Here is a 14,505-nt window from a genome sequence, read left to right as displayed (position 1 = left end):
ATTTTTTAGATCGAATTGGGGAATCTGAGTAAACCTTTGTCTTCCTATTTTGGTAATGTGATAGAAGAAGTGGGGATTTGAAGGATCCTCCCAACAATGTTCCGGAGGGCAGAGGATGTATTCCTGTGGGATTTGTGTGGAAGGGATTCCAGGATGCAGCTAGGAATAATGAGTTTGGGAAGCTACATAGAATGGTGTATTTTGATGCAGCTCCTTTGCCTACAAGAGACCGCGGAGTTATGAATCTCTGTAGAGGCATAGGTTTTTTTTTGTAAGAATTTTGTGTAATGCTCTAGGGGTGATCTTGAAATGTGTTCTAGTGAGACTATGTACAAATTTTCTTGATGAATACAGGGCTCTACCCCATATTGGTAGAACTTACCTTAAAAAAAATTCCTCCCCACAAGAAAATATCATTTGTAGTAAATTTGATATGATTGAGTGCAAATTTTTATAAGGTGAAAAAGAAATCAAATGACTCAAACTAAACAATTTATTTTGTCACATTAATTCTATAATAAATCTAAACAATTTATTTTGTCACATTTATTATAGAATTAATGTAAATTTTAAGTATATATGATGTTTTCAATAAATTATTTTTATTTATGAATATTTGATTAAATACAATAATTTTAATTAAATGATTAAGATCATAATTATAAATATAGGAGAATTCAAACTAAAAATTATATTTTAGATTAAAAATAGATTGGTTACAACAAACATAAGTTATTTATAATTTTGGGTTGATTGTACCATCATTTCATAAATTGTTTATAATTGTGAGGAAAATGTCATCGAGTTGTGAAAAACTAAGTGAAATGATAACAATCACATGAAAAATGATATACACTTTTGTCATAATAGAAAAAATCAAACCATACTGAAAAATTGAATCTCAAGTGATTAGACACGTTTTTAAAATTAATTCAATTATATTGAAGAAATTGTGCCTAAATTGATTAAGCATCATGATAATCATCTATTTTAAACAAAGAAAAAAATTATGAATGGGCAAAGATTATATCAAAGATTTAAAATCTATCAAATTTGGATGGTTTATCATGAAAAGTATATAATTTGTGAATTTCAAGAAGAAATAATCTAAAAAATTGTCAGTTGATTACATATTAACCCTAAAAAACTCTTTGATGCATATGTATGTTATAATAATAAACAAAGAAACAAATAATGAATGGGCAAAGATTATATCAAAGATTAAAAATCTATCAAATTTGGATGGTTTATCATGAAAAGTATATAATTTGTGAATTTCAAGATGGCATAATCTAAAAAATTGTCAATTGATTACAGATTACCCCTAAAAAACTCTTTGATGCATATATTTGTTATAATAATAACATCTTTCAACATTATTAGATCATGTATATATAAAGAAAAGCTTAAATGATGAACATTGTATGGTCAACATATGTATATATAAAAAGGAGCTTAAATGATGAACATTGTATGACCAATATGTTTAGGTTGGAACCTAACTTCCAATATAAACAACCAATCACCAACATGTTAACCAGAACATGTAACTAATGTCACCTTCTATTATTAAAGAACATTTATAAAAATCTTAATCAATGTTTTCAAAAAAAAAAAATATAAGAAAAGTTATAGGAATTTAAATGAGACTAAGTCATACGACGCAATACCACATGGTTAGTATAGCCGAAAGTTCTTCGGTTTTAGGGTATAATGGTTTTTGACCAATGAAATTCTTTTGTGCGCCACCACCTCATATTTTTAAATCAGCTCTACCTGCAAAAACGCATTGGATGGACTATTTCCTCTCCCCTTCAATGAATTTGGAATGAAAACTCTTCCTCGAACACCATGAAAGAATTGTTCTACTCTGAGTTGTTGACCAGTTAGATTAGCTTTCGTTAGGTATACAAAAATTTCAGTTATAACTACCATCCTTCCAATTTGATCGTGTTGCTCAAGCCACCTGCAGACTCGGGAGAGAAGATTATATATAGTGTGCTGATATTCCTGTGAATTAGCCAAACTTCAAGAGGAGGAAAAGAAGAAGAGTAAGATTACTTGAGGATAATGGGCAAAGCTGAGATACAGTGGATTTTATGTGTGATTGTAGCAGCCTTGTTGTCTGCCTCGCATTCTTTGTTGCTGTCCAATGATTATTATGAGAAATCATGCCCCTCGGCACTTTCCATTATAAGATCTGAAATGGATATGGCAGTTGCCAAAGAAGCTCGCATGGCTGCTTCCATATTACGTCTGCATTTTCATGACTGCTTCGTCCAGGTAATTTTTCTTTTCATAATATTTTTTTCTAAATTAAATTTGATTGTGTATCGAAATCACATTTCATAATCTATCATCAGAATGATAGAAAGTGTGAGGATAGAGTCCAACAGTCACATGATTATTTGCATTCCCCATCTCTTCATTTCATAACTGAATATGAATGTATAAATGAGAATATATGATTTGTATTGAAGATTGGTTAATATAACATTTCCATGCTTTCTCATTGATGTAGCCAATAAAGATGAACCGCGTAATTCGCTGTGCACTGTATTATGTGTTTGTTTTTGTTTGTTTATCATTTTAGTTTAGTTGTTCTTTATTCTGTTTCTCTGCATCAGGAGATAGTATTTTTTCACTTAAATTGATAAGGAACTTCTTTTTTGTTCATTATTAGTGATCTCTGAGGTGAGTTCATATATTTCAATGTTGTACAGGGATGTGATGCATCGCTCTTGCTGGATGACACTCCAACATTTACAGGCGAGAAGACAGCCAATCCAAACAGAAATTCAATTCGAGGACTAGAGGTTATCGATGGCATTAAAGAAAAACTGGAGAGTGCATGTCCTGGCATTGTTTCTTGTGCAGACATACTCGCTGTTGCAGCTCGTGATGCTGTTATACTGGTAAATAATGTTTATTAACGACAATTTAACATCAATATAATTTTTATCAAACTTTTGAATCATTCCATAGTTCACCACCAAAATAAACAAAGTACTATCCCAAATGTCGATAACAAACATACAAGTACATAATCCCTTTCAAAAGCATTAGTTTATTGTTGAAGACTTTTAACTGTACGGCATTGGTGTTTGATCAGGATGGTGGTCCCTATTGGGATGTTCCTCTGGGAAGGAAAGATTCAAGGACTGCAAGCTTGGATGAAGCAAACAACAATATTCCCACCCCAAATTCAACTCTATACACCCTCCTAAAAAAGTTTTTGTTGCAGGGCCTTTCTCCCACTGACTTGGTTGCACTCTCTGGTACAAATCAGTGTTATTTCTCTATACATCATAAAAGCTCTTTCTCTAGACCATAAAGCCATTAGAAATAAAAACCCAATAACGATTTAATTGCTTACCCACGAAGTCTTTAAATTTAGTACAACATAAAATGTTTTAGCTAATGATTTACTACTGCTCTTTTTTTCACTAGGGTTTTCTTTTCTCTGTGGCAGGTGCACACACAATTGGACAAGCCAGATGCACAAGTTTCAGGGACAGAATTTACAATGGGAATGGAGGCATTGATTCAGATAATGCATATATGTCTGTATTAAAAGGCATATGTCCTCCAAGTGGTGTGGATAATAACCTATCTCCATTGGATTCTGTAAGTCCTGTGTTATTCGACAACGCTTATTACAGGAACATAGTTAATGGGCAAGGCCTTCTCACCTCTGACCAAGAGCTGAGTATGCATGGAAGCATAACATCTGAAATCGTACAAAGATATGCCGGGGACCCATTGGCATTTTGGCAGCAATTTTCAGATTCCATGGTGAAGATGGGAAACATTGTGAATCCTCTTACATTCATCACTGGTGAAGTGAGAAACAACTGCCGATTTGTCAATGAATAATCTCACACCTAAGAGATTGAATTCATTAATTTAGTAAAATAAGTGAGAAATCATACAGTAATGGGTAGATTTTATTTTCAATTCCCTTTTACTATTCCCACTCTATCAAGATTTCTGCTCTTATCTATGTTAAAGCTTAAATAGAACTATGGAGATTAATTTTGGGGAGTGTAGTTTTTAAATGATTTCCTTGAGTGGATAAAGATAGTACATTTCAAAATAAAGATTGAATAAATATTATTTATTTATTAATTTATAGGTGTCTTTTTATACACCAAAATATAGTTTTGTTAATAATTTCTCTTCTTGGTTATATAATTTGTTGATTGTTTTATTATAGATAGATATGTGTGTTGATGTAAAAGGGTGGAAATAATTTTGAAAAAAAAAAAAAAAAAAAAAAATTTAAAATTTAACATTTTTTTAATCAAGGAAACTAGTTTAAGGGAGTCATATTCTATACATTGATTTTAAAGTTCAAGATTAAAATGATTTGGTTGCTTCAATAGAGGAGATTTAGAAACATCTAGTAATAATATTGAGCTATTAACAGTAAACAAAACAAAAAATAACAATCATGTTATACACTCCATTGTTTAGATCCAAAGTAACTCCCTACCTTTCTCAACACAAAAAAATTTCAAATCCTCACATTCAAATAGTAGAGTGAATGGCCAATCAACCTTGAAAATCTAGAAGACTATAGTATTCACTTTTAGGAATTCAATACCCTATTTTCATTTTTGATAATGAGCATTCTCACCTTCTCTCAAAGCTCTATTAAAAAAGCTATCAAAAGCTTGATTAATAAAAACTAGATCTAAAGCTCTATTAATAAAAACAATCCACAAGCTAGAGAAATGATGGTTGAATTGAGACCAATTCCTACTGTTAGGGCAAAACTTAATCTCAAGTACTTAATCATCCACAAATTTCTTCAACTCACCACACCACCAAGTTTTAATGAGCATTTATACCTCTATTGAAATTACCTGTTTTGATTCCCTTAAATCTAGGAGCACTAATGAAAACACGAAAGAGGTATTTGTATTTATCTAGTAATAATGTGAATAGGAGAGAAAAATGTCTCTCAATAGCATCTTCACAACATGCAACACCGTCATTGAGTTAGTCCTAAACACCTTTAGTTTGAGCTTGGATACCTCACCCCTAAAATTAATCTAATGCATTTTTGCATCAAGGAATTTAATCATTATATCCATGTTGAATGCAATAAAATAAGGCCAATAGCACCATTTTGTATCTCTATTCCTCTCATCTAGTGACCAAGGGTGTGGGCTTATTATTTTTTTTATGATCAAATATGAGTTTGGCTATCCCATGTCTAACAACATTCGAGATGAAATCCTCTACTCACTATAATTTATAATATGAAAAATTATTTAAACCAAGAGGGAGAAAGGATAGAAGTTTGGGGGTGGGATCATTGCCGCAAGCTAATAGAGTTAGAATGTTGCAGTCCCTTGATCTAATCTTCATTATATTAAAACTATTTACTTTTATTTATTCTACACAACTTCTAGGATGTATAAGTGTGTTAAATTTTATAGAGTAATCCAATTGCCTAACCCAATGTAATCATAGGTTGAAGAGATCACATAAATTCATAGAAAAGGAAAAAATTCAGGGTGTAATAATGTCCATTTGGATCCATAAAACTAATTTTTATAAGGCTTAAATGATGATATTATGAACCAAATCCCTCAATTTTATTGCATAAACCCAAATTTAATTGATATATAGGCCCTTAAAATAACTTTAAAATAAATTATCAATCTAATACATGTGACTTGAAGTATAGAAAATAAATGATAAACCAACAACAAGAATAAATTTTAAAACAATATTAAATGAATCAAAGCATATTGAATAGTTGATAAAAAAATTAATTGAATAAGAGGTTGTGATGAAACCTACTTAGAACAATAAAAAAATATGAATACACCTAAGAGAAGACAAGTTTTATGGACCTCATACAGCCCTAAGCTCAAATTTATTTAAATCTGAAAAAAAAAAAAGTTCACTTCAATTGCCCAAACCTCAAAACTAAAAAAAATTGAATACAAAATGTATAAATAGTAGAAAAAAATATTATAAAAGTATTGTATACTTTCACACACTTTGGTATTAATGTATAAGGTCATGTAGGAAGTTTAGATCGAAAAGAAAATTGTGGGTAAACATACTTCCTTGTACTACTTGTGAGTCTCTCTAGTTTCTAGTTGCACTAGGCGCGCCAACTGCAACTTGCTTATGCTTACCTCAGTCTAGCGATTTTAAAATCCCATATGTAGGTTAAATTGTGTTAATTGGATTTATTAAGTAGCTTATGTTGGCTTTTAGCTTACTAATATGAACTTTAATTTCTCTCTTGTTTTAACATCCTTTTCAATTCCCCTAATAAATAATATATATGAAATTAGTAAGATGGTTCTTTTATTCATCCCTTGTCTAGTTGCCTAGGAGGGTTATCTACAATTGATAACTTTAAGCTACATATCCTCCTCATTCTTTTCCACTAAGAGAGTTATGAGTTGAGCAACCTTAACCCCGTGTGCATCTATTATTATTTTAAATATTATTTTGGATCTCTTTTTCTTTGAATCATCTTATAATACCTCTATAAATTTGGAAAAGTCTTGTTTTCTATATTTTCACTCATTTTTCCTTCTTTTTTAAATATTGATATTCAACCATATTGGAATATCAACATCTTTCAAATTTCCATCTAATTCAACTCAACATGGAGGCAATGGTAGTCTTGTAGTAAAATTAGTAAGAGATACTAGAGGAGTGATAATTTTCCTAATATAGAACCTAAAGGAGTTGACGAAGATAAAATTTGTTGAGTTGGGGTATAATATCCTATGTCAAAAGATGAGATGGTACCTTAAAATATACTTTCCCTAGGAACTTTTGTAAAAATTTGAATCTCATCTTGGGTGGATTCATGTTGTTTTCTTTCCTTTATTACATCTTCCTTTTTAATTGGTAGCTCTAAAACACCATTCTACAAATGATAAGAGAGTGGATTTAATGATAGGAAGAATGAGAATGAGAAGGAACTAGATATGGAGCAAGAGTAATTATAACTTAAACTTAGATTACCTAATTATCCCCTGATTAGTAGTATATGATCCAATGTGTCCTCTCCTTTGCAATGGTTCTTCAATAACAAACTCTTCCTCTTTATCCTCAAAAAATCACTTGGGATGTCTCAACTTTATTTTTTTTAGTTGTCTTTGTTCAATAGTAGTAGAATATTCTCCTTGAATCTTCCTTTTCGAAGGATCTTGAATAGGTTTCTATTGCTACAATTTTAAATCATATATAAGATAAGTATTCATTTCCACCTTCTTATTCTAACAATAATTGTCTTGTTCATATTTTAAATGGAAGCATCTAAATGAGCTAATCAATCTACTCTATTCATTTGTTGATTGTAGACCTTAATCTTGGTGTAGGATGGTTCCAATTACTTTCCATCCTTATGTATTTTATTTGATACCTCTTCAATATTATATATTTTAATTAATGGTAAATACGCCATGTAGTGGCCTCTTATTCTTATTTCATTCTAATCAAGACAACTAACCTAGAAATACTCTAAGCTAACACATACACAAAGAATGACCTAATTAGAAGTCCACTTCTCCCAATTGAATCAAAACTATGTTGAAACTCATTTATATACATAGTTAGATGAGTCATCTCAAGACTCATAGATTTCAAAATTTGGATATTAGAGCATGAATACTCACCCACCTTAATGGGAAAAGAGATATTGGCCTTGTACTTTCTCTATATTAACTTTTAAATGTCAAACATCTAACTCTAGGTTTCTTACAAAAATCTCATCATGTGGGTATCTAGGATTTTTATAAGGCTCTTTGCAAAAGCCACTTGTTTTGATTTATGACAAAGATTTAAATATGTTTCTCTAGTTCACTTTAAATTTTCACTCTTAATTTTCCATACAACAAATTTCTTAGATCCTCCCATTTATGTGTCAAATAAAAAATATAAATTTGATTAGACTAACAAGGATAAAATGGTTAAACCTAATTTAATTACAAATGATGGGAGGGAAATGGATCAGGCGAGCAGGTGGGAGCAGCCAAACCAGGGTTTCGACAAAGGATGATGATGCAAGTGATGGGGAGGATGGTGGAGATGATGATGGCGTGGAGTTAGATATTTGATGCCTTGCCCTACTTGCAGCATATGCATTGTCCCATGCTAATGGGGTTGTGTTTGGTGGTGGTGGAAGGGATCTAGCTCTTTCCCCCCAGGAGTTGTTCGTGGGGTTTGCTTTCCCCTCCTGCTCGGACGTGCTTTAATGTGGGAGCCCCATAGGAGACCGAGATATGGTGGCTGGTGATTGTGGTTTGAGATCTCCTCAACTCATCCTTCCTTGCTTCTTTGTGCCATTTCCTATGGCTTTTTCAGGAGGTATTTTCAGCTCTATTTTTGGTGGGCTTTGTCTTCCTTTATCTCCTGCGATTGTTGGCCCTTTCTTTGTTTGCTATCCTGGACATCCTTTATGTCTTCCTTTTCAAGGGTTTTGCATAGCTTGGTCTATTGAGGTGACTCCATCTCCTTTTGAGGTGGAGATGTGCTTTGTTGGTTTTCCTTTGACTAGGTGTAGGGGGTTGTTTCGAGTAGACCTTTTCTTTTGGAGAGTATGCACTCTTCCCTTTATGCCTTGGGAGTTTTTGAGGGTTAAGGGGTTTATGTTTGTCCTCTGCTCTCTGGTGTTTGGTAGGAGGCTTTGTTGTTCTTTTTTTGTTATGGTTCTAGGAGCCATTCTAAAACCCAGTTCTTGTGGTTGGAGGATCCTATTAAAACCTCATGGGGTGGTTTACTCTGAGTTTGGTTTCTGTACCTATACCCATGTTTTCTTGTTTCAGAGGAAGATTAAGGGAGCCTTTTTAAAACCCTTTTTTTTTGTCAACGGAGTCTGGCATTCCTTGTCCATATCTTTTGACTCTTATGTTGCTTCCTCTCCTATGTATGTCTCAGCACCTTTGGTTTTCCTTGGCTTGGTCTATTGAGGTGGCACCTTCTTCTATCAAGGTAGAGATGGTTTATTCTGGGGATGACCTATCTCCTATTGAGGTGGAGATGGATGTTGTGTTTGTTCGTAGGAGCTGCAGATGGTGGCTAGTTGATCAGTTGTTAGGTTGTGGGAGCCTTGTAAAATCCATTTTCTTCGAGATTAAGGGAGCCTGGAAAAACCCTATGTATTTTCCTCTTCTTAGGGACAGGTTGATACTGGTAATTTTCAAGGGCCCAGTTTGGCCAGTTTTGTTTTTTGTTAGGACCAAGTTTTGGTTGTGGCCTGGAGTTTCTATTACAGGTTATGGGACCCTGGAAAACCCCTCTTGTGTGGGTTTGGAGAACCCTTTCAAAACCCAAAATGTTGTTGGTTGTGATAGCCAATTCAAAACTCAATTCCAATTATGGAAGCCGTGTAAAACCCATTAATCAGGTTATGGAAGGGAGCCTTGATAAAACCCTTGTGCTAGTGAGAGGCTTTGGCCTCCTCTTCTTTTAGCTAGGTTTCATTGATTTCTCGTTGCTAATAAATTGAATTCAGGTTGTTGGTTGTCTTTGATGTATCATTAGCCGCTGTTTGTTTTTGGTTTCGGATCCTGGTAAAATCCAAGGGTTTCGGGTCCCTCCAAAACCTGTTGTAAGGGATTTTGGATCCCCTCAAAACCTGTTTATCCTAATCAAAAACAAGGATAAAATGGTTAACATCCTATGTTAAATGTAGTAGGTTCCATGGTTCGAGATTTTGAACCAATGCTTTGATACCACATGTAATGGAATAGGTCTCTTAATATAAATTTGTTCAATACTAGAGAAGGGGGTGAATAAACATTCACAAAGACTCAATCATATTAAGTTATTTGAACAACAACATTTATCCCAATACATATGCATGAAATTAAACAACTCAATTATCAAAACACTCACAAGAACACCAAGATTTTTATGTGGAAAACCCAAATTGGGAAAAATCACGGTGAGATTCAAACTCACAATGTATATAATTATTGTTTTACAATGATTAAGGCTTTCAGCCAAAGTGCTCATTGTTTAGGACTTGTTGACTAAAGCACACAACCTCAAGCAAGATACAAAAATGACTTTCTCAACTGAAGATCGCTTCTTCAGGGAGATATAAAACTATTAATCCTATGAGGATCCGGTTAATACTGAGAGGTGGGGGTGAATCAGTATTAAGACCAATTCAACTTAAACTCAAAATCAAACTTATTTCAACTTATCTCAGATCTGAAAATATCTCAACTTTTGTAATCAGATCTAATACCTCTTTACCATATTTGCTTAACACATTAATCAAATCATTTACCAATACTTTTACCACCAAAGTAATCATATAAACTTGGTCAATTACCAATTCATTAACCTTATCATAAAGATCAAAAACTTTCTCAAACAACTTCTTATCAGTTTTGGTAAACTCTAATAAACTTTTTATAAAACATCTTAACCGGTTTCTAAGAAATAATGCATGAAATGAAATATAAACAAGAACATCACATGAAAAACATTCCACACATGAACACCATAAGTTTTTGATGTGGAAATCCAAATAGGGAAAAAACCACAGTGGTAGTTGGCACCCACAAATATTTGTACTCTTTCGAAGTATGCCTTGTTAGGAGCTTAGCCTTGTTAGAAGCTTACAATACACTCGGTTAAGAGCAGACCTTGTCAAGAGTCACCCGGTTAGGGGATTTGCCTTGCAACTCGATTAGGAACTTGATGATCTATTAGGATCAACCTAGTGAGAGGATTTAACACTCTTTTGAGAGCGGCTCTATTAGGGGACTTAAATGATTAAGGCCTATTAGAACCTACCTGGTCAAGGGATTTAACCTAATGCAACTGTTGGGGAACAACAGTAAGAAAAAAATCTATTTTCTTGCACTTCTCTGCTTGCTTGATCAGATCCAGTTATACAAAACACTCTGGAACTCTCAGACTGATTACACACTTTACTTGGACGGCTTAACACATTCTCTAAGACCACCAACTCAATAAACATCAAGTGTGTCTACATAAATAGTCATCTCAACTAGGTCGGCCATAAAACCTAAGTACATCAAGAATTTACAATAATATCACAAAAGATCATCGTAGATCGCTATCCAAATCATAACAATAAATTGTAATGAAATATCAATTGTTGATTGATCATAAATCGTCACGAAAATCCGATCCGTATCCTCAAAACATTCTCCAAAGCATTTCCCTGGTTTCCAAGAAAATCTTCCTTGAATTGCGCTTAAATAGCTATTAAATATTTCACTCGGGTTGTGTCGTGTTACCAACTTTAAGTAGACTCACTATCAATCACCGTCATAACATAAATCATTACAGGTTTGAAGATTTCTTCACTGATCCTTAAACCCTACTTAATCCTTAGCAAAACTTCATCAGAAATTGAAACACGCCTTCCAGTAATCATCACAAGTTCTGGTTTCAGTCACATACATATTTCCATGATACAAGCTCACCATCCAAACCGCAAATCACCATCTAAAAAATTGTCAATTGATTACAGATTACCCCTAAAAAACTCTTTGATGCATATATTTGTTATAATAATAACGTCTTTCAACATTAACAGATCATGTATATATAAAGAAGAGCTTGAATGATGAACATTGTATGGTCAACATATTTATATATAAAAAAGAGCTTAAATGATGAACATTGTATGACCAATATGTTTAGGTTGGAACCTAACTTCCAATATAAACAACCAATCACCAACATGTTAACCAGAACATGTAACTAATGTCACCTTCTATTATAAAAAAACATTTATAAAAATCTTAATCAATGTTTTCCAAAAAAAAAAAATATAAGAAAAGTTATAGGAATTTAATCATACGACGCAATACCGCATGGTTAGTATAGCCGAAAGTTCTTCGGTTTTAGGGTATAATGGTTTTTGACCAATGAAATTCTTTTGTGCGCCACCACCTCATATTTTTAAATACTTTGTTCGAAAAGCTTTAAATCAGCTCTACCTACAGAAACGCATTGGATGGACTATTTCCTCTCCTCTTGAATGAATTTGGAATGATAACGCTTCCTTGAACACCATGAAAGAATTGTTCTACTCTGAGTTGTTGACCAGTTAGATTAGCTTTCGTTAGGTATACAAAAATTTCAGTTATAACTACCATCCTTCCAATTTGATCGTGTTGCTCAAGCCACCTGCAGACTCGGGAGAGAAGATTATATATAGTGTGCTGATATTCCTGTGAATTAGCCAAACTTCAAGAGAAGGAAAAGAAGAAGAGTAAGATTACTTGAGGATAATGGGCAAAGCTGAGATACAGTGGATTTTATGTGTGATTGTAGCAGCCTTGTTGTCTGCCTCGCATTCTTTGTTGCTGTCCAATGATTATTATGAGAAATCATGCCCCTCGGCACTTTCCATTATAAGATCTGAAATGGATATGGCAGTTGCCAAAGAAGCTCGCATGGCTGCTTCCATATTACGTCTGCATTTTCATGACTGCTTCGTCCAGGTAATTTTTCTTTTCATAATATTTTTTTCTAAATTAAATTTGATTGTGCATCGATATTTCAAATCACATTTCATAATCTATATCATCAGAATGATAGAGAGTATGAGGATAGAGTCCAATAGTCACATGGCTATTCACATTCCTATCTCTTCATTTCATATACCATCTCTTCATTTCATAACTGTATATGAATGTATAAATGACTGTGTGTAGTCTATGTATGATTTGTATTGGAGATTGGTTAATATAAGACTTCCGTGCTTTCTCATTGATATAGCCAATTATGATAAACCACGTAATTCACTGTGTACTGTATTATGTGTTTATTGTTTGCTTATCATTTTAGTTTAGTTGTTCTTTATTCTGTTTCTCTGCATCAGGATAGCATTTTTTCACTTAAATTGATAAGGAACTTCTTTGTTGTTCATTATTAGTGATCTCTGAGGTGAGTTCATATATTTCAATGTTGTACAGGGATGTGATGCATCGCTCTTGCTGGATGACACTCCAACATTTACAGGCGAGAAGACAGCCAATCCAAACAGAAATTCAATTCGAGGACTAGAGGTTATCGATGGCATTAAAGAAAAACTGGAGAGTGCATGTCCTGGCATTGTTTCTTGTGCAGACATACTCGCTGTTGCAGCTCGTGATGCTGTTATACTGGTAAATAATGTTTATTAACGACTATTTAACATCAATATTTTTTTTTATCAAATTTTTGAAATATTCCATAGTTCACCACCAAAATAAACAAAGTACTATCCCAAATGTCAATAACAAACATACAAGTACATAATCCCTTTCAAAAGCTTTAGTTTATTGTTGAAGACATTTAACTGTATGGCATTGGTGTTTGATCAGGATGGTGGTCCCTATTGGGATGTTCCTCTGGGAAGGAAAGATTCAAGGACTGCAAGCTTGGATGAAGCAAACAATAATATTCCCACCCCAAATTCAACTCTATACACCCTCCTAAAAAAGTTTCTGCTGCAGGACCTTTCTCCCACTGACTTGGTTGCACTCTCTGGTACAAATCAGTGTTATTTCTCTATACATCTTAAAAGCTCTTTCTCTAGACCATAAAGCCATTAGAGATAAAAACCCAATAACCATTTAATTGCTTACCCGCTAAGTCTTTACATTTAGTACGACATAAAATGTTTTAGCTAATGATTTACTACTGCTCTTTTTTTCACTAGGTTTTTCTTTTCTCTGTGGCAGGTGCACACACAATTGGACAAGCCAGATGCACAAGTTTCAGGGACAGAATTTACAATGGGAATGGAGGCATTGATTCAGATAATGCATATATGTCTGTATTGAAAGGCATATGTCCTCCAAGTGGTGGGGATAATAACTTATCTCCATTGGATTCTGTAAGTCCTGTGTTATTCGACAACGCTTATTACAGAAACATAGTTAATGGGCAAGGCCTTCTCACCTCTGACCAAGAGCTGAGTATGCATGGAAGCATAACATCTGAAATTGTACAAAGATATGCTGGGGACCCATTGGCATTTTGGCAGCAATTTTCAGATTCCATGGTGAAGATGGGAAACATTGTGAATCCTCTTACATTCATCACTGGTGAAGTGAGAAACAATTGCCGATTTGTCAATGAATAATCTCACACCTAAGAGATTGAATTCATTAATTTAGAAAATAAGTGAGAAATCATACAGTAATGGGTAGATTTTATTTTCAATTCCCTTTTACTATTCCCACACCATCAAGATTTCTGTTCTTATCTATGTTAAAGCTTAAATAGATCTCTCGAGATTATTTTTAGGGGGTGTAGTTTTTAAATGATTTCCTTGAGTGGATAAAGAGTACTTTTCAAAATAAAGATTGAATAAAATATTATTTATTTTTTAATTTATTGGTGTCTTTGTATACACCAAAATATAGTTATGTTAATAATGTCTCTTTTTGGTTATATAATTTGTTGATTGTTTTATTATAGATAGATATGTGTGTTGATGTAAAAGGGTGGAAATAATTTTGGAAAAAACAAATAATCTTTTAA

The 14,505-nt window shown here is 33.4% G+C and overlaps 2 protein-coding genes across 2 annotated transcripts; both read left to right on the top strand.

Moving 5' to 3' along the window:
• The first annotated feature begins 2,121 nt into the window (after positions 1–2,121).
• Positions 2,122–3,876, top strand: LOC131031230 (peroxidase 9-like). Its single transcript, XM_057962279.2, has 4 exons — positions 2,122–2,283; positions 2,724–2,915; positions 3,113–3,278; positions 3,473–3,876. Exons 1-4 carry the CDS (start codon positions 2,206–2,208, stop codon positions 3,874–3,876), a joined length of 840 nt encoding a protein of 279 aa, XP_057818262.2. The 5' UTR covers positions 2,122–2,205.
• Positions 3,877–12,293: 8,417 nt separating this feature from the next.
• LOC131031229 (peroxidase 9-like) lies at positions 12,294–14,104 on the top strand. The gene is made up of 4 exons (XM_057962278.2): positions 12,294–12,476; positions 12,951–13,142; positions 13,341–13,506; positions 13,701–14,104. The coding sequence occupies exons 1-4, from the start codon at positions 12,399–12,401 to the stop codon at positions 14,102–14,104; spliced, it is 840 nt and encodes a 279-aa protein (XP_057818261.2). The 5' UTR covers positions 12,294–12,398.
• Positions 14,105–14,505: the final 401 nt, after the last annotated feature.

The sequence above is a fragment of the Cryptomeria japonica genome, chromosome 4 (assembly GCF_030272615.1).
Source record: "Cryptomeria japonica chromosome 4, Sugi_1.0, whole genome shotgun sequence".
In the NCBI taxonomy this organism is placed as follows: domain Eukaryota; kingdom Viridiplantae; phylum Streptophyta; class Pinopsida; order Cupressales; family Cupressaceae; genus Cryptomeria; species Cryptomeria japonica.
The sequence above is the reverse complement of the archived record's forward strand: the minus strand, read 5'-3'. Positions and strand labels throughout refer to the sequence as shown.